At 42.9% G+C, this 25,082-nt stretch overlaps 1 protein-coding gene across 6 annotated transcripts in view; it reads left to right on the forward strand.

Annotated features, from left to right (window-relative positions):
* Nucleotides 1-1,914: 1,914 nt before the first annotated feature.
* Nucleotides 1,915-25,082, forward strand: part of ubr5 (ubiquitin protein ligase E3 component n-recognin 5) — a 34,555-nt gene continuing 11,387 nt past the window's right edge. For 2 of the 6 annotated variants that reach the window (XM_018727172.2, XM_018727173.2), the window contains exons 1-37: nucleotides 1,915-2,150; nucleotides 9,273-9,317; nucleotides 9,484-9,565; nucleotides 9,896-9,972; nucleotides 11,411-11,530; nucleotides 11,869-12,139; nucleotides 12,388-12,547; nucleotides 12,825-12,974; nucleotides 13,664-13,875; nucleotides 15,596-15,712; nucleotides 15,954-16,064; nucleotides 16,150-16,304; nucleotides 16,390-16,507; nucleotides 16,788-16,972; nucleotides 17,067-17,176; nucleotides 17,729-17,841; nucleotides 18,308-18,451; nucleotides 18,791-18,902; nucleotides 19,007-19,161; nucleotides 19,349-19,546; nucleotides 19,809-20,019; nucleotides 20,299-20,425; nucleotides 20,739-20,905; nucleotides 20,990-21,085; nucleotides 21,194-21,317; nucleotides 21,421-21,518; nucleotides 21,760-21,914; nucleotides 22,004-22,095; nucleotides 22,175-22,321; nucleotides 22,493-22,611; nucleotides 23,030-23,156; nucleotides 23,242-23,380; nucleotides 23,484-23,644; nucleotides 23,825-24,064; nucleotides 24,147-24,270; nucleotides 24,384-24,495; nucleotides 24,934-25,065. In XM_018727172.2, coding sequence (XP_018582688.1) covers nucleotides 2,089-2,150; nucleotides 9,273-9,317; nucleotides 9,484-9,565; nucleotides 9,896-9,972; nucleotides 11,411-11,530; nucleotides 11,869-12,139; nucleotides 12,388-12,547; nucleotides 12,825-12,974; nucleotides 13,664-13,875; nucleotides 15,596-15,712; nucleotides 15,954-16,064; nucleotides 16,150-16,304; nucleotides 16,390-16,507; nucleotides 16,788-16,972; nucleotides 17,067-17,176; nucleotides 17,729-17,841; nucleotides 18,308-18,451; nucleotides 18,791-18,902; nucleotides 19,007-19,161; nucleotides 19,349-19,546; nucleotides 19,809-20,019; nucleotides 20,299-20,425; nucleotides 20,739-20,905; nucleotides 20,990-21,085; nucleotides 21,194-21,317; nucleotides 21,421-21,518; nucleotides 21,760-21,914; nucleotides 22,004-22,095; nucleotides 22,175-22,321; nucleotides 22,493-22,611; nucleotides 23,030-23,156; nucleotides 23,242-23,380; nucleotides 23,484-23,644; nucleotides 23,825-24,064; nucleotides 24,147-24,270; nucleotides 24,384-24,495; nucleotides 24,934-25,065 — 5,068 coding nt within the window. In that variant the 5' untranslated portion in view covers nucleotides 1,915-2,088. The remainder of the gene's footprint in view (nucleotides 2,151-9,272; nucleotides 9,318-9,483; nucleotides 9,566-9,895; nucleotides 9,973-11,410; nucleotides 11,531-11,868; nucleotides 12,140-12,387; nucleotides 12,548-12,824; nucleotides 12,975-13,663; nucleotides 13,876-15,595; nucleotides 15,713-15,953; nucleotides 16,065-16,149; nucleotides 16,305-16,389; nucleotides 16,508-16,787; nucleotides 16,973-17,066; nucleotides 17,177-17,728; nucleotides 17,842-18,307; nucleotides 18,452-18,790; nucleotides 18,903-19,006; nucleotides 19,162-19,348; nucleotides 19,547-19,808; nucleotides 20,020-20,298; nucleotides 20,426-20,738; nucleotides 20,906-20,989; nucleotides 21,086-21,193; nucleotides 21,318-21,420; nucleotides 21,519-21,759; nucleotides 21,915-22,003; nucleotides 22,096-22,174; nucleotides 22,322-22,492; nucleotides 22,612-23,029; nucleotides 23,157-23,241; nucleotides 23,381-23,483; nucleotides 23,645-23,824; nucleotides 24,065-24,146; nucleotides 24,271-24,383; nucleotides 24,496-24,933; nucleotides 25,066-25,082) is intronic. The other 4 variants (XM_018727174.2, XM_018727175.2, XM_018727176.2 and 1 more) reach the window with 4 other exon arrangements.

Raw genomic sequence — 25,082 nt, forward strand, 5'->3', positions numbered from 1 at the left:
TTTCATTTGCAGACAAATTGTGAAATAATGTGGTATTTGCAAAGCCTTGGTTCTGTTTTGATGGTCACCGTAATATAATGTCAAAGAAACTTGTTAGTTCAAGTGTTCAGTAATATTCATTGCAAACTTCAGATACATATTTTAGAAATAAACAGGCAGAATTTCACAAGTATTCATAAAAAATGTTTGACCTAGTATAAATACATACACCTTTTGTTACATTATTATTATTATTTTGATGGATTTGTCCAAGGCCACTTACACTGTGACTACAAACCCTAACCAAAACTCTCGGCCGCCCCTTCCTGCTCTCGCCTTCCCCTTGTCCCTATCTCTTCACCCTCCACCTGTGTCTCTCTCCCTCTTCATCTTTCACCATTAACCTTTATTTGACATTTACTTTTAAAAGGACCATCTCACCTTTCATCCTCCCCTTCACTTTCCCCTGTCTCCTTCTCTCACTCACTTTTGTTAACCGCTTGCCCTGGTCAGGGCGGTCCTGCGCCTATCCAGGAATCACTGGTTTGCAGAGGTACAGCCTGGATGGGCTGCCATCGTATCACAAGGTCTCATACAACCACAGAATGGGAAATTCAGAGCATCCAGTTCACCTGGACTGCATGTCTTTGGACTGTGGGAGGAAACCAGAGCACACCGAGGAAGCCCGCACAGACGAGAGAACTCGCAAACTCCAAACTGATTGAGCTGGATTCAAACCGCAGCCCGATCGGCACAGTTAGTGCTAAATGCTGTGCCACCATGATGCCCCTTTGTCTTCTCTTCACCCATAATAATGTAACCAACTTTATCTTATCCTATAGCGCCTTACAGCAGCTTTTCACCTTAACCTTCTCCCTCCCTCGCAGCTTTCCTCCTCCTTCCTTCTTTCCTTCCGACCACCCATTCAGTCTTTTCCTTCCAACAAACTCTGCTCCAGCCCCTTCACCCTTTTCCTGCCCTTCTCCATAAACCCTCTCCTCCCTCCTTCTTCCTCTTCGAGCCCCAGCCGGTTCAATGCCGCTTCCGGTTCCTCTGTTACTATGCCCTCATTCTGCCGTGCGTGCGTGCGCGCTCTCGTCGGAACGAGCGCGAGCCTGACGCAGGACGGCAGAGCAAAGCGGCCTCGAGACAGAGCGATGCCATCCATTTTTCATCCGTTATCAACGTGCCACAGCGCTGCAGACAGAGGAAGTTAGTTTGCGGCAATGCGAGTCTGCCTTTATTATCAATATCAGTGCACTTGGGGAACAGAAAGCACGAACTGCATTGTTCTGCCATGATTATTTCACAAAACAAAGACAAATGTGTGCAGTGCAGCCTAGTAGAGTCTAGACTAAGTGTTAAAAACAACTTGCCTGCCACACCATCTCACGTGAAAATTATATTTTCCGCCTAAACTCACACTGGTATACAAACAACGTTATACATATGGTTCACAATTCACAAAAGATAATTAAAATAATTAATAATTGTTCCGTTTGTGGAGGTGAAACAAGTTCAAAAAGCAGTTTCGTGCTGTTACAGATCGTAGAAAAGACTGAATAAACAATAAAAATGGTGTAATTGGTTGCAGTTTATTAATAATGAAGTATTTTATTCAGTATTTCAATTACTGTAGGCCTTATAGAAAATAGTCGTAATTGAGACGAGGATATCGTGGGTTTTAGTATTTCCATAACAATAAAACAAGCTCACATGATAATTTTCTGCTATTCCCGAAAAAAAAATCGACAAATTTTGATAACTGTGTTACTTTGAGGTACGGTATTCAGACAGCACATGGTCGAAAGTGCTCACATGACAAAACCTTCGAGTGTCTTTATTCCTATGACCCAATCAGCTTCGCCGTTACATCCTTCCCCGCTACCTGCAGTCGTCCAATGAGCATCGCCTTTGTATCTGAGCGAATGAACGCACAGCGAAGAGACCGATAGTGCTAAGATGGCGGAGTGTGGCTGAGGGGGAGTAGGTTAATGTTCTGCCTGGCATGTTTTAGTCGAAATATATGAAACCACTGTACGATATTTCTGACTAAAATAACTATAATTTCATCGTTTGCACATACTGAGCTTATTTGGGACGGAACTCATGACGTCTATACACTTCGTGGTACACCCATTGCCTGGGACCGAAGACCAGCTCAATGACAGGTATTTTGTTGCGGGCGAGAAGAGGGTTTAAATCGTTACGTGGAGGGTGGGGTGCGGCGCCCTTTATTTCTCGTAACAAATGTACCCTCGGCCGTGTGCTGATGTCGAATGAAATCGAATCTTATTTTCGGGAAGGCGAGGTGGAGGCCCGGTGTGTTGTTCGGCGCTTCGACGCGGGGTGATTGGTGGAGAGAGCCATTAGTCAAAGTTGATCTGAGGCGGACAATGCGGCTGGGGGGATGGGGGAAACGGGCGAAAAGAGAGGGAACATCAATAGAAATCACGTTTACCCGTAACACTCAGTGATTCCGCGCGGTCTTAGCACGCGAGTGGCACGATAAATACATAGAACAGCCGACACAGAGACGGGGGATGTGCGATTACGAGGCGTCGCGGGGGGGTCGTCAGAAAAAAAGTAGACAGGCGGCTAGCTTAGCTTAGCCAGACGAGCTAACAAGCTAACGGCGTTAGCCAGCGGCAGTGGTCGGCTAGCTGTGTTGTGCTAGTGAGCGATCTGCCCGGTTGATAGCACACCTCGGCGCCACTTTGCACGAGCTGACCCATTTCCGGTGTCAGATTACAGCATTTCTTGAGACCATTTCGGCCACGTCCCAGTTACATTTGATTCGCGTTTGACAATTTTATATATGATGAAGGAGGTCGTGGTGGATATATTTAGACTTGAGTGCGCCGGAGTCTTTTGAGAACGATCCGCGCCGAACACGTGATAATTCGATGGCTCGCTCGACAACATTGAACATCGGTTTTTAATTGGTGAAAATTACAAATTATAACCGGATGGCCAATTTTAATTGCTGTTCTGTACTATTTGCCCGCCCAGTTTTGTATACAGATTATATTATAATATTGAACTCTTCCTGGCTGACCAGTTTGTGTCTAGCTATTAATGTGTTTTAACAGACTGCCCAGTCTGTTTAGTCATTGATATGCCATATCAGGCTGACCTGCAGAGTTAGTGCTCAGTGATGTGCCAGATCTGTCTGGCTCTCTCCATTTGTTTCTCCAGTTATGCATTTATTGTAATTCATTGGTTTGTCTTAATTATCTGTATCTGAATCTGGCTGATCAAGTTGTGTCCAGTTATTAATATGAATGTTTGACTTTGGATAGCTTCCAGAGTATTGCACTACCTTTCTGCTCTTCTGCCTGCGCTACTGATTAAAGCAGTCAGACTTGTAAGATTACAAATGACCATTGTTTGCACATCTTTTAACACTTGTACTACAAGCCAGCAGTTTGCTTTAAGTAGTTTGTTCAGTTTCTTTAAAACTAATAAAACCCAACAATTCAGTTTGCTCTCTTTGTACTGAAAGTGCCTTTCTGCTGGATACAGTTACAGTGATGTGAGAAAGAAATAACACCCTCTCAGTTATATGGTTTTACATTACTAGGACACCACCTCATCTAGTCCCCACCAAGTCATAACAGTAGATAAGTCTAACCTTCTGTGGCAAATAATATTTTTTTCACTTTTGAATTCAACCAAAAATAACTGAGCATGCAGAAGATGTGTTGTGAAAAAGTGCACCCCATGATTTAGTAGCTTGTAGATGTGCCTTTAACAGCAATAATCAAGTAATTGTTTTCTGTTAGCTTGTCTCTTGCATCACATCAGAGGAATTCTGGCCCATTTCTTCATACAACATTGCTTCAGCTCATCGATGTTTAAGGGTATTTGCTTTTTGCGCAGTTCTCTTACGGTCCCTCTGCATCATCAGTGGGCTGCAGGTGTGTGGACATGGCCATTCCAAAACACAGAATCTTTCCTTTTTCCTGTAATCTTTTACTGCCATTCTTGGGATAATTTTCTTTTTGCACCAAGCCTTTGTTGGGGGGTGGATGGTATGAGGCATCCAGATCTTATTGTTGAATACAGCTCCAGATTGTCTCTGCTCCACCTCCATGGTTGATGGTTGTATGATGTTTTTGTGATGATGTGCAGTGTTTCATTTGTATTAAACTTGATGTTGGGCATTACAGCCTGACAATTCCAGTTTGGTCTCATCTGTCCCAAAAATAGTATCCCAGAAGTCTTGTGGTTGAATCAGGTGGAGTTTTGTGAACTTAAGCCATTCTGCAGTGTTCCTTTTTGGAGCAAAGTGGTTTTCTTTTGCCTAGAATGGAAAGCCATCTAAAAGTGATTCTTTCTTTGTTGGCAGAACCTTGTACTCTGGATGTAGTTTTGTGTTCTTTGCAGTTTCTCTAAACATCACACAATGTGAGCTGGAGGTGAATTTGCTGGAATGTTCACTCCTGGCTAGACTGGCAGCTGTCTTGAATATACTCCATTTACTAAATTATCTTTGTCATTTTTGCACTTTTAACTCCATATTCTTTGTAAGTGGTTCTACAATCCTTTCCAGACTGATTGGCAGCAACAGATGCTTCTCTGAGATCACCACAGATATCCTTTGTCCTTGGCATGCTTTACATAAACCTAAATATTCCTGACTGTATTATCAGGTACTACTATTATGTGAAGGTGGCATTACTTGTTTTGGTGATAGATTCATCTTGTGTAGCTGATAAGCACCTCTTAGTTCTATTTACTTTGAGTTGATGGGGGCTGTAAGGGTGCTTTTACTTTTTTCAGATGTGTTCTGCATTTTTACTTATTTTTTTGGTAAAATTTTGTTGTCACATGCTCTCAGACTTGTATGCTGTTAGGGCTGGGTGAGAACTAGATGATGTTTTTAATGTCTTAATATGTAAAACCATATGACTGAAAAAGGGTATACTTTTCACACACTCTAAATATCAATATTTCAGATGCCACATGTGGATAATCATTTTGTTCTCTTTCGAAAATGTTTCATTGAAAATTGCCAGGGGGAAATGGACAATTTTCTGAGTTCTTCATATCTCTCCTTAGGTTAAAGAAAAAGTTCCATCCATAGGTCAAGTAGTGCTTATTGAGAAATATGAAGAATTGAAAAATTTGGTTTTGCTCTGGTAACAGTGAATCAAAACCTTCCCAATGTCTGAAGTTGTACAGTTTTTGCCAGGACACACAGCTACAACATTCTCAGAGTCCTGGATTCACCATCTGGACGTGGTGTCCTTGTAATGTAGAATTTATGTTAACCATTAGACCTGTTTTGATTTGGCAGTCAAAATCAAAGGTTCAAAAGGCTCATGGTTTTAAACCAATTTCCACTATGACATAATTGACACTATGTAATAAGCTAATACTTATGTTAATTAGCTTATTAAAGTTGCTAAATTGTACTCTAGGGTATATTTTCACAGTAGAAGGAACTACAGTTGTGGATGTAGTACTCTTTCTTGTTACGTTCTTGTAAGTGACATTGACAGTTATGAAATATTGGCAAATATATTTTCTTAAATTCACTTCTAAGGATAACACTGGTAAATGCTCAGTTCAGGACTACAATATGCTCAGTGTTTTGTTACTACTTAAAGAAAAACTACTTGCCTACTTCAGTTGAGTGCATACATCCCTGTATCACAATATGAAAACTTTGTTTCTTCATCTTGTACTTGATTTTTTTTAAGAAACGTGGTTTATAGTTAGGGAAAGAGGACCTTCTTATAAAAATGTGATTGTAGTTTAAAGACGACATAGTGCCTGGATGACAGTCATCAGAGGGAAACAAAGAAACGGAGGCAGAATTAGCTAAGTCATGCAACCCTGAAACATTTGCATGGATTTTTGTTTTTGAGCTTCAGAAAGTCTAGAATAGCTGTTAATTCTTCTATTTTTTAACAAATATGTGATGATAACATATTTTCAGAAAGGAGTGCAAATACCTTAATGTTGTAAGTTGCTTTGGAGAAAAGCGTCACCTAAATGAATAAATGTAAGTAAGTCAAGTAACAGTCATCAGTGGTAGGTGAATTGTTTGTGCAAAAACAGATACATGCTTTTAGCTATTAACCTTTCAGTGGGGAACCATCTCTATCATTCTTGTTACATTGTTATGTTTGGGTAAGCAAACTCTTTTGGCTCCATATTATTTGCTTCTGAATTGCTTGTTACAAAAAGACAACTGGCCTCTTAAGAGATGAAAATTTTGCCATGTCTGTTCCTTATTAGTGGTGCCAACAAGATAGCAGAATTTCAGAGCCATTGCTCTTTTGTGTGGACTGTTCCATTTCACTGTATCAGTGGTCAGAAGCAATGCTGGAAGGCTTCACATACCCTCAGAGTCATTGTGCTAGATGGATATGAGGGCATACGATCAGCTCTGCCAGGAAAGGCGGTGCGTGTTGCAATACGCTCCTCCCTGGCTCCCTTCGGATAAGAGTGTCAGCTAAATGAATAGGATGTCATTTATCTCTTCCACTGCACTGAGCAGTTTCTCTGTATGCCGAATGAGCCATGTTGTTTTGTCCATATGCAGTCTCGAGTCTATTTGTCTAGAATCACTGATCGCTCTTATTTAGGCAGAGCAAGCTGATCCTGAGCCGCCCTGGTAAGAACCGCAGTGTGTGAGCATATTTTTGAGGGCTTTTCCTTTAGACAGTTTTGTGATTTTGTAAGTGTTCCAGCCTGGCGTGATGCATTTACATTCCACAGCATTATTAACTGGTGCTGGCAATGTCTGACGGGAGGGAGTGAAATGCCTTCTGGCTCCATCCCTTGGCTGCCCTTTATACTTGCCAAAAAATACTTCAGTACACCATGTCCTAGGTATCAGATTGACCCAAGCGTTATTTGTTACTCTGCTGCTGGATTTTCTTTTCAAGAGCAGCTAAAAGTCAAGTACAAGATACACGTGTACAGTTGCAAAACATTAAGACTGTTGATGAACACAAAAAGGTCTCTGCTTTTACAGTAGACAAATCGCTGCATCTGGTACCAAGAAGCAATATACACATTCAAATAATGAAAGTTCATACACAAAAATGCGTTTTTACCTTGCCTGTCCAAATCCACTTAGCATGTTGATTGGATGAACTGTAGGCTGTTGTTTCGTATTATTCCCAACAGAGTCACCGGGTGGGTTTCAGCTGGAGGTAGTGATATTGATTTTGCTGCGGCAAATGAAAAAATGAGTTGGGGGCTTGGGGGGCTCTATATTAGCATTTTTAATGCAAAACCTCCTTTTACAAGTCAGTCCCAGACTGGAAAAGACAGCAAAAGTGAGCTGTCATTGTTAATAGCTATGTTGCTCTTTTATGGTTCTTTTTTGTCTGCTGCTGTAGCCAGCAGCTTGTAGTTCAGAAATCATTGTGGAAGCAACAAGCTGGATAAAACATCACTAACAGAATTAGCCTTAGATGCTCTGTATTGGTGTTATCGATGCCTAATGAAATGTTTTTCATTGACTTCTCACTGGGGGGTGCGGTGGTGCAGTGGGTTAGCCCACGGTCCTGCTCTCCAGTGGGTCTGGGGTTCAAGTCCTGCTTGGGGTGCCTTGTGACGGACTGGCGTCCCGTCCTGGGTGTGTCCCCTCCCCCTCCGGCCTTACGCCCTGTGTTGCTGGGTAGGCTCCAGTTCCCCGTGACCCCGTATGGGACAAGCGGTTCTGAAAATGTGTGTGTGTGTGTGTGTGTGTGTGTGTGTGTGTGTGTGTGTGAGACTTCTCACTCAGCCAAGTCTAGCCATGTAAGCAATCTGTAAATAATGGGAAAACTGCATAATGTTATACTTTTCCTCTGAAAATCTCATGTGCAAATCTATTTATAATAGAGAAAATTACATTTTTCAAGGAAAGAAAGGTTTTCCATTTTAAGCAACTAGCCTTTGGATACACAACACTGATATTTTCCCTATATCCAATGGCATTTATAGACTTCTTTAAATCTTTTGTCCACTTCAGAAAAGAAAACTGTCAGCTCCATTATATATCATTTTTATAGCACAAGTCTTAATGTGGGATTTAATGTTTAGACTAGTCTTCTCCAGTTGGTATGAGTAAAATGAAAATAATTTGTAGAAAAACATTTTTATGTTCAAGCATTTAATAGTTTTTCCGTGACATTTTGTCTTTTCAGTTTCGAAAGATTAGATGGAAAGGTCATGTTTCTCTGTATAAAAGTTTTGCGCTGCTATTCAGATATAAATTCCTAGTGTCGGATTGTGATTTTCATGCCTTAAACCTTTAAGACCAACAAGGTCTTAACACTCTAAAAACAACGGTAAATTAACAATGCTGATTACCGAGATATGAGATCCGGAAAGTGTTTTCAACAAGTCAAGAGCAAAGTAGTTTGCAAGTATGAATAAGCTTTCCAAGTCAAGTCTTAGCTGTCTAACATGCAGGTGGTGGCATCACATAAGTCATGCTTCACTTTGCCTTGTCACCACAGAGGATAGAAATGAGGAAAACTGTAGGAATCAAGAACTGGGTCACACTTTCATTTCAATAGGACAGTTACCCAAAGAACACTAAAGCCACACAAGTTATAAAACAGACAGACATCCTTCACCGGGTCTGTCGGAGTCCTAACTGGACTCCAGTTCAAAGTCCATGTGGATTTTCCCCTAAACTTATCTTAACCAAAGTAATTTTGCTGGGACTAATGTAAAAGTTCTAAAATTCAATAAGCAAATCTTACTGTTTTATAAAAATAATTCTCAGCAGCAAAGGCTGCCAGAAGTGGCCTTCAGACTTGAATGTTTTTACAGTTCTCCATTTCCTTTGGTTAGATTAACCCTTTGTATGACACTAACTCTAATCCTAATAAATGTTCATGTTTATTGTGTGTGTTGTGTTCAGTAGTTAAAGTGATTTTGGCAGGGGATTAATGCTTCTGCATGGTGTCATTCCTGCAGAGGTTGATCAGCCTAAATGGGGAAACTGCTCATTTAAATTTTTTTTTAATGAAATTTAGTATGACTGATTAGCTAAACAGTTTAGTTTATTTTGTTAATGTTTTTACGAATATGATCATATCTGGTGTTATGGTGAATGACATGAATAGTTTGCTTGAAATTTAATTTACTCCCTGGCAGAATGGAGAACAAGTGCTGCGTATTTCATTCATTTTCTGTGTTCTGAGTCTTAAATTTCACCCTCCATGTTTCAGGTGTTCTGTTATATTTGTCAAAGTTGTCTGCTGTGCTGAGAAGGTCAGCTTGTCTGAAAGGATATCGTTCATTTTTGAATTCTGTTCTATTTTCCCTTTTAACAGGCTGCGGGAAGTTTCAGAGAAACTCAATAAGTACAACTATAGCAGGTGAGCTGAACCATGTGTATTTTTGCATAGAGAATTTTTTAGCTAAGATGTGTGTTGTGAGGGCATTAATCTGGAAGTTTATACATACAATTTGAATGTGATTCTTAGTAAACTTTAGGTTTGTTCAGTTGAAAATATTAACATTTGTTTGATTCCCCCACTCCAGTCACCCCCCACTCAATGTGTTGGAACAAGCCACTATTAAACAGTGTGTGGTGGGACCAAGCCATGCAGCTTTCCTTTTGGAGGTAATCTCTACTTGCTTAATGTGAGCCTGCTCAGAAGCTGAACATGGTCTTTTGAATATTCGGATGAAAGTGGCCAGTTTGAGTTTTTGGATATTTATACACTGTGACAGACGAGCTTTTGTATGTTATTTTACACAATCTTCTACCATTTTCATAATCATAGCGAGCATGCTACTATCCAAAAACATCTGTCATTGATGTACTGTGGACATTTTCTTCAGTTTTTTAAAATGTTTCCAAGATAACTAAAGTTACATATTTTGTCTATACAAAACAAATTAATTAAGCATTTGCAACATCTATGGTAAATTGCCTTTGATATGTTTTTAGGACGGTCGCGCTTGTAGGATTGGTTTTGCTGTACAGCCGGATCGACTGGAGCTGGGCAAACCAGATGGCAATGATGGGTGAGACTTTATTTTCAAGAGAATGAAATTTTCCATTACAGAATTCATAATAGTATAAATATACTTCAAGTTGTAATGTGTACTTTCTTCTCTTGGTTCTGAATAGTAGGCACTGCCCAAACACAGCCAGTATCTGCTCAGATGTTTTGTAGGAGCTTAAGGTTTTAGGGTGGTACTATAGTTTAGCAAACACAATCTATTTATTTAAATTAAATTTCAGTTGTACATTTGTCCTTTAAAGGTGCACAGTCAGTACACTGTATAGGTTGCTTTTAGTCTTTCTAGTTGAAATGATTTCTGTCTGATCTCCTGCAAAGTGATCAATGACTAAATCCAATCTGCAGCATTTTGTCACTCAGCCCAATGAAATAAGCTGAGACTTGGGAAATAGTGTGGTGGCTTCAGGTTGTGATTTTATGTTTTTTTTGAGCTGTCATCAGCATCATGTTTATTCTTTGCTGTGTTGTTCAGGTTTTCTTTGAGGACCAGTTGATTTCATTTTAATGTATTAGCCATTCTGAAAGTGAAATGATACAGCATCCATGATTCACTGGAGGCTCTGATAGGACGAATAATGGTACATGCAACTGTTTGTAAATGCGGTATTAAATGGAACAGCCACTACCTGGGTATTAACAGTTGACATAATATAACTGGGTCGGGTGATGAGAGGAAATGGATTCTAGTGTGTCCAAGTTATAATTTTGTAGCACTCCTTTTAAGTTGTCAGAAATTTACTTTAACTTGGAGGTTCTCTGTTGAGGTGTATTAATTTTGTGACTGGGACAGTGCAAAGTGAGTACTTCCTTACTTTGAAATTGCGGCAGCTTTAGAGCAAAAAAAAAAAAAGGGCTCGATACTGTACAATGTTAGCTTAGTCTTGGTTTTTTGTGTGACAGTTTATATCTCTATGTATTTACTGAACTTTGTGTATAAAAATAGATGTCTTTTTACCTTGGTGGATTGTCTGTTTCTGCTATGAAGTACCATATTTCTTCATGTTTATGTCTCCAAACACCACTGTCTTCCCTGGATAGTTTGTGACATGTTAAGTCATGTAGAGTCACATTTAGCTACTAATTGAGGTTCACCGAAAAGAATAAATGTATGTAAAAAGATTAAAAGTTCAACAACACCTTTACAGACCGTAACATTGTATTAATTTCAGTCTACATAGTATGAAAAGTGGGAAATACAGAAATGTACAACATACATGAGGTATCCATCTTATTCTTCCCACTGAAGCTCCTAGATGTGAACATTCAAATGTTCGGTGTTTTCCACCAGTCCCAAGGGTGTTGCCTAAGCTAGTTAACCATCACTTCCCCCTGGTTTTTATAGCCCCAGGGCTTTGAGACCTGGGAGTCTCCAGGCTCTTCTGGAGGATTTTATGTGGGGGCTATAGGCTTGTAACTGATTTCCCATCTTTTGTTTCCAGTTCAAAGTTGAGCAGTGGTTCAGGGACAGGAAGGAGCTCCAGACCAGGCAGGGCTAGTGATCCGCCCTGGTTCCTGTCTGGTTCTGACACACTTGGCAGACTGGCAGGCAACACCCTTGGGTAAGTTTTGGCAGGGTCATTACTGACACACACCAACTGAAATTTAATACGCTAAACTACAACCAAAGCACATTGGGAATGAACGTGGCTAAGGAAGTTCTGCACTGTTTTTAAATTTCTGAGAAACATGAAGCAATTTGGACAATGTGACTTCCTGAAACAAATGAGAGTTCTCATGATAATAATGTATGCTTTATGGGAGTGGAACTTGCCTGCTCAGTGCAGTGTGGGAAGACCATTGATGACCTTCTGGTAACAGGTGTCTTGTCCTCTTGGTGTTCCTGAGTGTTCCCCCTGTTTGGATGACTCCCTGACCTCTGGACCTTCCGTTGTGACAGGAGTCGCTGGAGTTCAGGAGTCAATGGTGCAGCAGCCGCAGGTGGAGGTGGGGGTGGAGGCAGCAGTAGCGGAGGAGGGACAGGAGGAGGAGGCGGAGGTGGAGGTGGAGGTGGGGGCAGCTCTTCTGGCCGGTCTTCAGCAGCAGCACGGGACTCCCGTAGACAAACCAGGGTGATCCGCACGGGGAGGGAACGTGGCTCTGGCCTCTTGGGCAGCCAGCCACAGCCTGTCATTCCAGCCTCCGTGATACCAGAAGAGCTCATCTCTCAGGTTAGTTAGTCATACCGTGACTTTCCTCACATGGGGATCTTTTGGAGGGGTGTCATGATGAGCACTAATTTTTTGAACCCAGTCATGATTCTGTATACTGTAGTTGTATTAGGAGTGGGCGTTTGGTCCTTGAAGCAGTTACCAGTATGTGGTTTCAAACCATTATTGCCAATTCACTAGTTTATCTCAGAATGTGCTTGCTATTTTTCCATTTTTTTTTTTCTACGCTTGTTTTTGTCCCTCCACAGGCCCAAGTGGTCTTGCAGGGCAAGTCCAGGAGTGTCATAATTCGGGAGCTCCAGCGCACAAACTTGGATGTGAACTTGGCTGTCAACAACTTACTGAGTAGGGATGATGAAGATGGAGATGATGGAGATGACACTGCTAGTGAATCCTACTTACCTGGAGGTCTGTATGAACTTTTATCTGAACACACGTTAATTCTCTACCCTCTTAACCTTTTAGCACTATATTTTTAGTTTATGTGCAGATGACTGTACAGCTTTATAGCAGGATTTTGAGCAACAAAATGTGTGATGAATTAAGCAGGAAATTTGCAACACTTTTTAAGGTGTTTGTAAATGTGATGAACTTCCAAATTCCTGGAATGAATGGAAATGAAAATTTGCTCAAGAGGTTCATCCTGCATGTTCTGCCATTTCTGTTCTTTTTGCACAACAACCAGAAGACCTCATGTCTCTGCTGGATGCTGACATCCACTCAGCCCACCCGAGCGTCATCATTGACGCAGACGCCATGTTCTCTGAGGACATCAGCTACTTTGGATACCCTTCCTTCAGGCGCTCCTCCCTTTCCCGCCTGGGCTCCTCACGAGGTAAGTTGTGCAACAGACCTCTTACTCACGGACAAAAGTGTCAGCGATCCTTTTGTGCCGTTTTTAAACCTAAGTAATTTTGAAATATGAAAAAAGTCTATGGCTACACTGTCAGTGCTCTTATCCTAACAAGGGAGCTGTAGAGCAGGATGGTGCTGCATTGCTTCTGGACAGTGTGCTAAAGGACTAGAAGCTTGTATATTGCACATCAGCTGCTTTTATAGTAGAGCAGGGCTGGTGTTGCATTGGTGGTTGCCATATCCCAGTAATGACGGGTGCAGCCACACGGTAGGTCCAGACTGTGTGCGTGGTGTTGTGTATGTGATGTCATGTCATGTAATGTAATGGCTGGGTGTGGTCTGTGTAAAGTTACATGCATGGGCAGGGAACCAGCCTGCAGTGAGCCCTCTGAGAAAGGCCCGCTAGGCCCCCCTGCTTCTCCAGGGGTTGAAACTGAGCCAGATCCTTCCCCTTTCCCCCATGCAGCTCCACAAATAAACCCCCACCAAATTGACCTCCCCGGTTATTGCATGCCTTAACCTTTTTTGTTTTATTTTGGTTGTGACCTCGTTAATTCATCCTTATCATTATCTCAGTTCTTTATTTTGCTGCCTTCTATTTTTCTTGAAGGGTCTTTCCCAGAGAGTGGCTTACTTTTATCCCACTGGTGTGACCCCATTGCATACCAGTTCTCCTTCTCCCCTTAGAACGCGACTCGGAGCTGTTGCGTGAGCGTGAGTCTGTGTTGAGGTTGCGTGAGCGGAGGTGGCTCGATGGGGCCTCCTTCGACGCGGAGCGGGGCTCCACCAGCAGGGAGGCTGAGGCCGGCTTGGACAAGAAGAGTGTCCCTATGCAGAGCCCCGTCTCACTGGGTGAGGAACTCCAGTGGTGGCCCGACAAGGTATGTTGTCCCAAGCATTGGAAGTTTGCTAAAATGTCTGCTGTATGATCACCATTTTCGTCTTCAGCTATAGTCCTGTATTCTGAATGGCTGCAAAGGGTCCCCTGGTTCCTTGTTAGTAATATACATCTACAAACAGAAAATATGGCTATATTCCTTTTGTAAGCCAGTATTCTCTGTACCGTGTAATTGCTTGGACCTTTTTTCAGGTATTTTCTCATTGCTGCTCTGCCGATGCTTCTTTCCATACCCAAAAACTTGTAACCTAGGCATATAGCCATCAAAGTTCCTCTTTAGTTGTCCATAAATTCACTTTAGTTCCTGTTAATAGTCTGTTTTACATTTCCATTTATTCGTTTAGCTGCTGCTTTTCCCCCAAGCAACTTATGTCAGGCTACCTACAATTATTTACCCATTTATACAGCTGGATAATTTTACTGGAGCATTTTAGGGTAAGTACCTTGCTCAAGGGTACTACAGCTGCAGGTGAGACTTGAACCTGCGATCTTTGCATGTAAAGGCAGCAGCTCTATCCACTATGTTATCAGCTGCTCATTTTAAAAGATGGGGATGAAGCTGGATACAGTCACCTACTAATACAGTGGGTCCTTGTGTTAGAAATGCTTAAGTTTTGAATTTTTGAAGATTCATTATCCCTTATTTGTCTTTAATTGCATTTCCTTCCACTATTTTCAGTAAATTCTGTGTTCCAGACCATAAGTCACTTGCATTTCCACGTCATTTCCTGACGTTAGCTGGCAGCAAAGAACACTCAAACAGAATAGGAGTATTGGAGCACCTCACTTCCAGTGTTTATAGCTCTTGTTTGGTGATTAATGGCAAATGTTGCACATCTGATGTGTCAGGAATTAACATTAGATATTAATTTATGGAATCAGCATATTTTTATGCAGTCGTTTAAAATTTGATTTAATGTAGTTTGCTTATAAAATGTTAACTTTTACAGCATATTTTTTGATTGCAATGTCCAAGGCTTAAAAAAAAAAAAAAAAAAAAAAAACCCATTCGGTGACTAAATTTAGGGCTGTCTTTTATTCATAGGAAATAGTGCAAACTGAAATGGATGTTTTTTGGCAATTGTGTTGAATTTGTGTCATCCAAAATATTGCAGTAATTACCTGCATATTGTGTTGCCCTTCAAGATTCGTTACATATGAAATATTTTCTCTTCTGAGACAAGCAGTCAGATGCTATGGGCAGTGTAAGATACTGAAAATCTAGCAGAAATAGGAAAGCAGTCTAATGCCTATTTATAACTTGTAAGTGATAGTGAATAAGGAAATGGAATCATTCAACCAGAATTCTGATGGTTTTAATCGTCAACTTAGTTGAGAGCTAAATGGTAAAGTAGTCATTGCTCATTTGCCGTGTTTGGGAAATGTCTGCTACATGTGCAGGTCTGTGAGTCAGGGAAAGTCACTTTTCTTCCCCTCTGTTGCCATGGATACATGTTGCTGTGTGTTGTCACCAGGGCACACAAATTTAATTTTGAAATGCCTGGTCCCCCTGTTCTAAATCAACAGAACTACAAGACTTTGGTTCTACTCTCAGCTTGTTATTCTTCCATGTCTGTTCACTTAGTTGCTGAATGCAAGATTCTCAAGCACCACTTGTTTTTGTGTGTTGATGGTGGAGGTTTCTCTGGATATGTATTACTGTTCATACACATAGTGTATTCCTGTACTGTCCCCTCTTGTAGGATGGCACCCGCTTTGTCAGCATTGGTGCTTTATACTCTGAACTGGTGGCTGTCAGCACCAAAGGAGAGCTGTACCAGTGGCGATGGAATGAACCTGAACCCTACCGAAACCCACAGGTAAAAGAGTGGTCCATGCCTTGAACCTATAGACTTTTCTCAGATAGGAACCTGGTACAGTATTACTGGGACAGAATGCACAGTAAGTGATGATCTGAACCCCTGGTCCAATTGAGAGGCTGAAGTCTTTGAATCATACTGCTTTTTAAGACAGATGTTGCCAATACAGGAGTGTGGGCATAGTTAAAATATCTTTCAGTTGCCTTTTTTGAACAAATGTCCCACTTGCTTTTTCATCCAGAATCCAGCTATTCACCACCCTCGATCCCCATCCCTGGGCCTGACCAATGAGAAGATCACGCTCCTGGCAGCCAACAGCATCAGAGCGACAGTTGCCACTGAGAGCAACAAGGTATGAGTGCAATAGAATTTTTGTAAGTGAGCCTGCTGTGTACATCCTTGCTGATGTTACTTGTCCCATGCTATGATTTTTGCAGGTGGCCACCTGGGTGGATGATACGCTAAGCACCGTGGCCTCCAAGCTGGAGCATGGCGCACAGGCCTTCCCAGAGTTGCAGGGGGAACGTGTGGCATCGCTGCACTGCTGCGCCCTGTACACTTGCGCCCAGCTGGAGAGCTGCCTCTACTGGTGGTGAGTGAGCGTCCCCATTCTGTCAAGTACCTGGTTGAATTAACCACGGCTCTGAGGACAGATGACAATTTTTGTGCTTCCCCAGGGGCGTTGTGCCTTTCAATCAAAGGAAGAAGATGCTTGAGAAGGCCAGAGCCAAGACCAAAAAGCCCAAGTCCAGTGCAGGCATTTCCTCCATCCCCAACATTACTGTGGGAACCCAGGTAAGCTCAGCCTGCACATTATTGTCAAGGGTTGTTCCTCTGTCCCACCTGTATTTCTTACTGATGAAGCAGCACGACATCTCTCTTTACACACAGTTAAAGCGAGGATTGTAAATGGAATGGAAATGAAAGATTTTGGGTTTTATCTCTTCTATTCTACTGGATAAAGGAAGAAAATTGGTGAAAATTTTGCAGAAGTCTTCTAAAATTGACCTTCATGTGAGGCTTGAATGTATCAGTCATCCTTCTGAAATGCCTGAGTAGTTGGTCCCTTTCACAGGTGTGTTTACGGAACAACCCACTATACCATGCTGGAGCTGTGGCCTTTTCAGTCAGTGCTGGGGTCCCCAAGGTGGGAGTCCTCATGGAGTCTGTGTGGAATATGAACGACAGCTGCAGGTTCCAGCTGCGCTCGCCTGAGAGCCTCAAGAACATGGAGAAAACAGGAAAGACACAGGAAGCCAAGTATGGAAAAATACGCTAATAGCATGGATAGCGTGTGAATTGTGGAGGAGATGTACTCACTCATTGTCTCTTCCCCTGCCCCACTTCACCACAGGACAGAAAACAAGCCGGAGTCAGTCAAGACAGAGATGGGGCCCCCGCCCTCTCCAGCCTCCACCTGCAGTGACACCTCTTCCATAGCAAGCAGCGCCTCACTACCTTACAGTATGTCAGCAATGGTTCATGCTGAAGGAGCTTCATCTCCAACCAATGACCTAATATCCACATTTCTGAAATGCCATTTCCTGGAGTATTCACAAGAACTTTATATTTATTTAAAATTTGTTTTTAAAGTTTTTTTTTTCTGCTGACACAATTACTGTATTGCAACTTAGATTCACAAGTCTTAGTCCGTGAAGCACCAGTCTGTGTTATCACAACCTTTTCCCCAATCTGCTTAAAGGAGGGCATAATTCTCCATTAATTACAGAAACTCAAGAATGTTATTGAAGTTTTTCTTTGAAATCTGCATGTTCAGAAGTAATTGAATAATTGGAGTAAGGAACAGAGTTAAATTGGTTGGAACAGAAACCAGCATACAGAACAGGCCCTCCAGAGGCCTGACATTTGTTCTCCGTGTTTGTGTGTGGTTTGTGCGGTTGAGAACAGGACACCGTGTACAGTGTACAGCGAGTTGTAGTAAAGACAATGTTGCAGTGGCTTTCATGCCTCCCTGTTTTTGTGTCCATTTCACTAACTATATATCGTGTGCTACAGAACGCCGTCGCTCCACCCCAGCCCCTAAGGAGGAGGAGAAAGTAAACGAAGAGCAGTGGCCTCTTCGGGAAGTGGTGTTTGTTGAGGATGTTAAAAATGTCCCTGTTGGAAAGGTGTGTGTGGTTGTCGTCCCAGCCATGCCCAGCTCTCCTGTGGGTGGGGGAATGGGAGGGGGGGAATGGGGACTGTGGGCATTTTTGTTTTAGCTTGTGTAATTTAATACGTTTGTATGGTTTTTTTTTTTTTTTTGGTAAATATAATCTGTTCCATCTTTAAGATCAGTAGCACAATATACAATGTAGTTCTGTTTTTTTCTTCAATAACCAATTCAGTATGTAACTTAGATATGTCATTCTAACAATGTAATTAATTTTAGTTAACAAACTTGATTTAACATTGTTCTTGGTTTTCTTCAATTAACCTTGTTAATATAGTTTTCGTACTTAAAAGTGTAGTCTGTATAATGTACTGTATTTCTTGTATGCTGCTTTGTTGTTTTCTCTGTTCTGTTGTCACTGTTGTGATGTGCTTCTTCCATGACCCAACATTTGCAGCAGTTTTCTCTGTTTTGAACTCAAGGTGCTAAAAGTCGATGGTGCGTATGTTGCTGTGAAATTTCCAGGGACGTCGAGCAGCGTGAGCAGCCAAAGTGCAGCTCCCCCTGACTCTGACCCGTCCTCGCTGCTGCAGGACTGTAGGCTTCTCAGAATAGATGAGCTTCAGGTATGTAATAGTGATATGTCTTCATTTAATCACTTGTATGTCATTCATGTGTGAAGACACTTAAATGACAAGAACTCATAAGATATTAATAGTTGAAGCTATGTGAAAACCTCCCACATCCTGTTACTTGAAAGGATTCAGGTTGCTTACCCCAGTTTAGAGTAAAAGGAAATAGTAACTATCATGCTTACAATATAAGATTGCTGGCATTTATTTTAATTTTATTAAGCATTAATATTTTCTAATTGGTTTTGAAAAAAATGTAGCAACATTTTATTAAGGTTTAAAATAATTGCCTTTTGGGCAGATGTTTAATAAAATAATTCTTCTCACCTACAGGTAGTTAAAACTGGTGGAACTCCAAAAGTTCCAGATTGCTTTCAGCGCACACCTAAAAAACTATGTATACCTGAAAAAGCTGAAATACTGGCAGTAAACGTTGACTCCAAAGGTACTATTGTATTCATTTTTATTGTACCAAGAAATGTTTTTTTTTACTGGAGCTTTTGATACTTAAGGTATTTGGTGCTAACCTGATGTTCTGTCTTTCCTCAGGAGTCCATGCAGTGCTAAAAACGGGAAATTGGGTAAGGTACTGTATATTTGACCTGGCCACTGGCAAGGCAGAACAGGAGAATAACTTCCCAACCAGCAGTCTGGCCTTTTTGGGCCAGAATGAGCGCAATGTGGCCATCTTTACTGCAGGACAGGTGAGCTTAGGGTTTGGTACTTCCTAGCCAACATGTATCATAGCTCTTAGAGAAATGCCAGGTTACTTGTGTTATGGGACACATGCATCCCTCCCACATATAATCTGGAAACAATTACATTTATTTATTTAGCAGATACTGTAATTAAAAGCCACTATGAAGTTAGCTGTAAAATTTTGTTTTCCAGGAATCCCCTATTATCCTTAGGGATGGCAATGGAACAATTTACCCTCTGGCCAAAGACTGCATGGGAGGGATAAGGGACCCAGATTGGTTGGATCTACCTCCAATCTCCAGCTTGGGAATGGGTGTGCACTCCCTTGCCAACCTCCCCACCAACTCCACAATCAAGAAGAAAGCTGCTGTCATCATCATGGCAGTCGAGGTAATGGCCATTGAAATATGTATGTGGCACAAATTTAGTAGTTCTTGAGCTTTTGTTCACACCTTCAGGAAGCCCAGGAGAAATTTTTCTTGCACATGTGAGTAGGTTGAAAAGTCCCAGAAGCAGTACAGCGCTGAGATAAAAAGCTTCAGCAGATGCGCAGCAGTGCTGTTTACTGTGTTATGCTGAGCCAAATTTGATGCAAGGCTGTGTGTTTGTAGGTAGTGATGTCACTGCTTTGTTTCCCCACTTTCCCCCACAGAGGCAGGCACTGATGCAGCATGTGCTGCGTTGTGACTACGAGGCATGCCGACAGTGCCTTGCAGGTCTGGAGCAGGCAGTGCTGCTCGAGCAGGGGCCTCACGCCCTGGGTGCACTGTTGGGCCATCGCTGCGATGGCAACCGTAATGTCCTGCACGCATGTGTGTCTGTTTGCTTCCCTGTCAGCAACAAGGAGACCAAGGAGGAGGAAGGTATGTTCAGATTAAGTGAGGAAAATTCTGTATCTGGTATTCGGGGGTAATTAGGATAAGAGAGTCCACCCTTTTTCCTTGGTTTTTCTTCTTTCAAGTATGAACTTGTAGTATTTTCTTTTTGATGCACGAATATGGTAAATGCACTTTTATCTGTAGCTAACCTTGGTATCTTGGCTCGTTCTAAAATAAATATTAAAGAATGCAGCTGAATACCACAGAGTTCTTTGCTGGTACTGTATACAGTTATGAAGGAACATATTTGACCTGCTGTTCTAGAAGCAGAGCGGTCTGAGAGGAATACCTTTGCGGAGCGGCTGTCGGCCGTAGAGGCTATCGCTAATGCCATCTCCGTAGTCTCCAGCAACAACTCTGGCAACCGGAGCGGCTCATCCAGCAGTCGAGGGTGCGTGAGTACTGCTGTCTCGCTCTGTTGAGCGTATGCTCTGACAGGGAAATATAACGGTATTGTGTGTATTCGGTTATGTATTGTATATGTAATATATATTTAATCACGCTTAATGGCCAAAGTTGTTTGAAATGTGCTATGAGGGAGATGTCATCAGTCTCCTCCCTGTGAAGTCTTTAGTGTTGGTAATAAATGTATAAGAAATTCCACTTTGATTGTCAACCATAATGTGAGAGAGAATTTGTGTGAAATGGGATGGTGTGCTACTGTGAGTGAGCAGCACCGGTAAACCAGTGAATGTGTAAACCAGGTGTGCTTTCCCTAGTCTGCGCCTGCGTGAGATGATGAGGCGCTCTCTCAGAGCTGCCGGCCTGGGCCGCCATGAGTCAGGCCCTTCATCCAGCGACCACCAGGATCCAGTGTCTCCGCCCATTGCCCCGCCTAGCTGGGTACCAGACCCACCACCCATGGATCCAGGTGGGATGTACTGGGTAGTTTCTCATTCCTGTGTATTTTTAATTTTTACCTTTGCTGCTTTAATAATATTTGGTTTCTTGCTAGATGGTGATATAGATTTTATCTTGGCCCCTGCTGTGGGATCTCTTACCACAGCTGCTTCTGGGACGGGTCAGGGCCCCAGCACATCCACAATACCAGGTAAGTCTCTTCATGCTCCCCATTGTGACTCAGTTCTTGAGCTATGTGAGCACTCTAAGATGCTGGGCTGGTATTGGTTTGTTAAGCTGTTGTTCTGCTCTTTTCCAGGTCCTTCATCTGAGCCCTCGTTGGTAGATTCCAAGGACCGAAAAGCTAACGCTCACTTGATTCTTAAGATGATGTGTGACAGCATTGTTTTGCGTCCCTACCTCAGAGAGCTGCTGTCTGCAAAGTATTAACATCTTTTTTCAAGGGAATTGGAGCTTAGTGAATCATGTGTAGTTTACATTTAACTCTCAAGATCTATATGCTAATATGGGTGCCATACTTGACAGGGATGCCCGTGGAATGACCCCCTTCATGCTGGCTGTCAGTGGGAGGGCATACCCAGCAGCAATCACCATACTAGAAGCAGCCCAGAAGATAGCCAAAGGTAGGGGAACCATGAGATTGCACAGCCTTGAGTGTGAACAGAAAACATAACGAAATCATTAAAAGCTAGAACCTTACAGCTGTTCGTATTTGTGTAATATGCAGCTAAAGGCAATATTTGTTCATATACAAAAATGTTGCTTCTATAGGTTACTTTCAATCAGCTAATTCATTGCATATCACTGACCTTTATGCTAATTAGCTAAATCAATTCCTCATTTATTCTTGCTATCCACCTACAGGTGATCCTGGGCCAGGGGACAAGGAGGATGCAGACTCTGTATTTATGGAGATGATCTGCCCCCCTGGGACCAACCCAGATGACTCCCCACTCTATGTACTGTGCTGCAACGACACATGCAGTTTCACCTGGACTGGAGCAGAGCATATAAACCAGGTAGGCCCTTGGTAGGCAAAGGGGACTGTCTCAGTGCTGCAGCTTCTCACAGAGCATGTACAGCTTACTTCCTCTCCGCTGGTTTTCAGGATATCTTTGAATGCCGGACATGTGGCCTGTTGGAATCTCTCTGCTGCTGTACAGAGTGTGCCAGGGTTTGCCACAAGGGACATGACTGCAAGTAAGTTTATTACTGAGTCTACAGTGCTTTATAGATATGGACTCTCTTTGGAAGTAAAAACCCAAACCTTTGTGTTCAGGCTCAAGAGGACTTCTCCCACTGCCTACTGTGATTGCTGGGAGAAGTGTAAGTGTAAGACCCTAATTGCAGGGCAGAAATCTGCCCGCCTGGACCTGCTCTACAGGCTGCTTACCACCACCAACCTGGTCACGACACCCAACAGCAGGCAAGTACAGGTGCTTCTGTTGAAATTGCTCATTGCAATGACAGGGTGATTCACATTGGTCGGACCATAACAGGTGGCACTTCAATGGAGGTAACCGGATGCTAGACATAGGAATAAAGTATCAGTCCCTGTGACCTTGTGCTGATGTGTTTCCTGTCATCCTTACCACAGGGGGGAACACATCTTGCTCTTTTTAGTCCAGACTGTTGCAAGGCAGAGTGTGGAGCACTGCCAGTATCGACCGCCTCGCATCCGGGAGGACCGCAACCGCAAAGCTGCCAGTGCTGAAGGTGCACAAATCAAACTGCTTCGTGTGTGTGTGTGTGTGTGTGTGTGTGTGTGCGCGCACACGCATTGCATGTACATATAAATTCCTTTTTTTATTTTTTATTTTACAGCAGGGAATCAATGTTTAGTTACCTTTGAAACCCCATCTTTCATCGTTTACCCTTTCAACTGATGCTCTTCTGGCTGCCAACCAATTTGAGCTGATTCTAGAATTGGACAAAAATTTGTTTCTTACTATAACAGTTGTCAGCAGTGTTTCCAAACAGGACTTTAACCAAAGCAATTTCAATCATTTTTATCTTCAAGCATGAATATATCCATGTCAAAGTCCAGAAAAAAGAAAGTGAGTTTCTGTGTGGAAATGTCGTGTCACCATGCCAATTTTATGCTCATTGGTGCATTATTTGCTTTGCCTATCAGACTCGGACATGCCAGACCACGACTTAGAGCCCCCACGCTTCGCTCAGTTGGCCTTGGAGCGTGTGCTGCAGGACTGGAATGCCCTACGCTCTATGATCCTTTTTGGCTCCCAGGACAACAAAGATCCGTTAGTGAAAGACAGACATCACGCACATATCTCAGCAGTATGTGTTTGGCCTCCGGCTCACCTTCACTTCCCCTCTTGTTCTTAGCCTGAGTGCCAGCAGCAGGATAAGCCACCTTCTCCCTGAAGAGCAGGTGTACCTCAATCAGCAGAGTGGAACCATTCGTCTGGATTGCTTCACACACTGCCTCATCGTCAAGTGTGCCCCAGACATCACCCTGAGCCGGGTCTGTATCCCCTCTCCTCGGAGACCCATGGGTCAGGTCTTTGGAGTTTGTACACCTTTCTTCCACTGCCTTCCTGTTTGACCTTGTCTGTTTCCTTGTGCAGTTCATTGACACCCTGCTGGGCACCCTGGTGAAAGAGCTGCAAAACAAATACACTCCGGGTCGCAGGGAGGAAGCCATCGAGGTCACCATGAGATTCTTGCGCTCTGTGGCCAGAGTCTTTGTCATCCTCAGCGTGGAGATGGCTTCATCTAAGAAAAAGAAGTATGTGTTAATCCCTCGCATGGGTGTCTGACCTATTCTACAGTTCACATTACAGCAAACTTTTAGAGCATTGTTTTCCCAACACCTTTTTTCCCCCCATTCATGTGTGGTAGTCCATATAGTTTGTAAATCCTATGTTCTTGGCTGGGTGCTGACCGCAAGTGTCTCCCTCTGTTTCAGTAATTTCATCCCACAGCCGATTGGAAAGTGCCGCCGGGTGTTCCAGGCCCTTCTGCCCTATGCGGTAGAGGAGCTGTGTAATGTGGCTGAGTCACTTATTGTACCTGTGCGCATGGGCGTGGCCCGGCCCACAGCACCTTTTACCCTAGCCAGCACTAGCATTGACGCTGTGCAGGGTAGTGAGGAACTGTTTTCAGTGGAGCCCCTCCCACCTCGGCCGTCCCCAGACCACTCCAGCAGGTAATACCTTGCTATGTTTGTGCTTCACTGCTGTCTGTGGGCATGTAGTTGTATGTTCACAATGTTGCCTTCTGTCACAAAGCTCCAGTCAGGCCACCTCTTCCTACATCATGAGGAACCCACAGCCGCGACGCAGCAGCCAGTCCCAGCCTGTCCGTGGGAGAGACGAGGAGCAGGATGAGATTGTGTCTGCCGACGTTGAGGAGGTAGGCCAACACCATTCACCCCAGCTTTGCAGCTTCACTGCTCCATTTTCTACATCTTCAGATGATGCCTATATAGAATGGCACTGTTAAGTAATGCTGTGAGTCTGCTTCAGGTGGAGGTAGTGGAGGGTGTGGCCGGTGAAGAAGATCATCACGATGACCAGGAAGAGCAGGGGGATGAGAATGCAGAGGTGGAAGGGCAGCACGATGAGCATGATGAGGATGGTAAGGGTAGTGTAAACAATCTGTCCACCCTGTCACTCTCATATCTTGTTGTTTGCTTTCCCAGTAAGGCCACATTTGTAGCGATGTTACTGCTCTAAGCTGTGTCTGTTCAGCCATATGAAACCATTTGGGCTGCTGCAAGAATACCCTGACCCGGTCCTAAGAAGTATCAGGGCTCATTTCCCACATGTAACACCTGAAATGGCACGACTACCTTACTTCCTCTATCAGAAGGCTAAAAACCATACATTGACCAAAAGATCAGGTTAATGTGGTGCCAGATGATCACTTTTTGGAATAATTTTTTCAGAGTAATTAAATTAGAATGAGCCTAGGGGTAAAAGGCATCATTAACCTATAGTTTACAGAATTCCATCTATTGTTGAACATAGGCCATTAGGATGATAATGCACAACTAACAGGTTCATTGTCCCTCAGGCAGTGACATGGAGCTGGATTTATTGGCAGCAGCTGAGACCGAAAGTGACAGTGAAAGCAACCATAGCAACCAGGACAATGCCAGTGGGCGCAGGAGTGTCGTCACCGCAGCAACAGCTGGCTCTGAAGCAGGTACTCAGATGGGTTTC

This window comes from Scleropages formosus, chromosome 23 (assembly GCF_900964775.1).
Source record: "Scleropages formosus chromosome 23, fSclFor1.1, whole genome shotgun sequence".
Lineage (NCBI taxonomy): Eukaryota > Metazoa > Chordata > Actinopteri > Osteoglossiformes > Osteoglossidae > Scleropages > Scleropages formosus.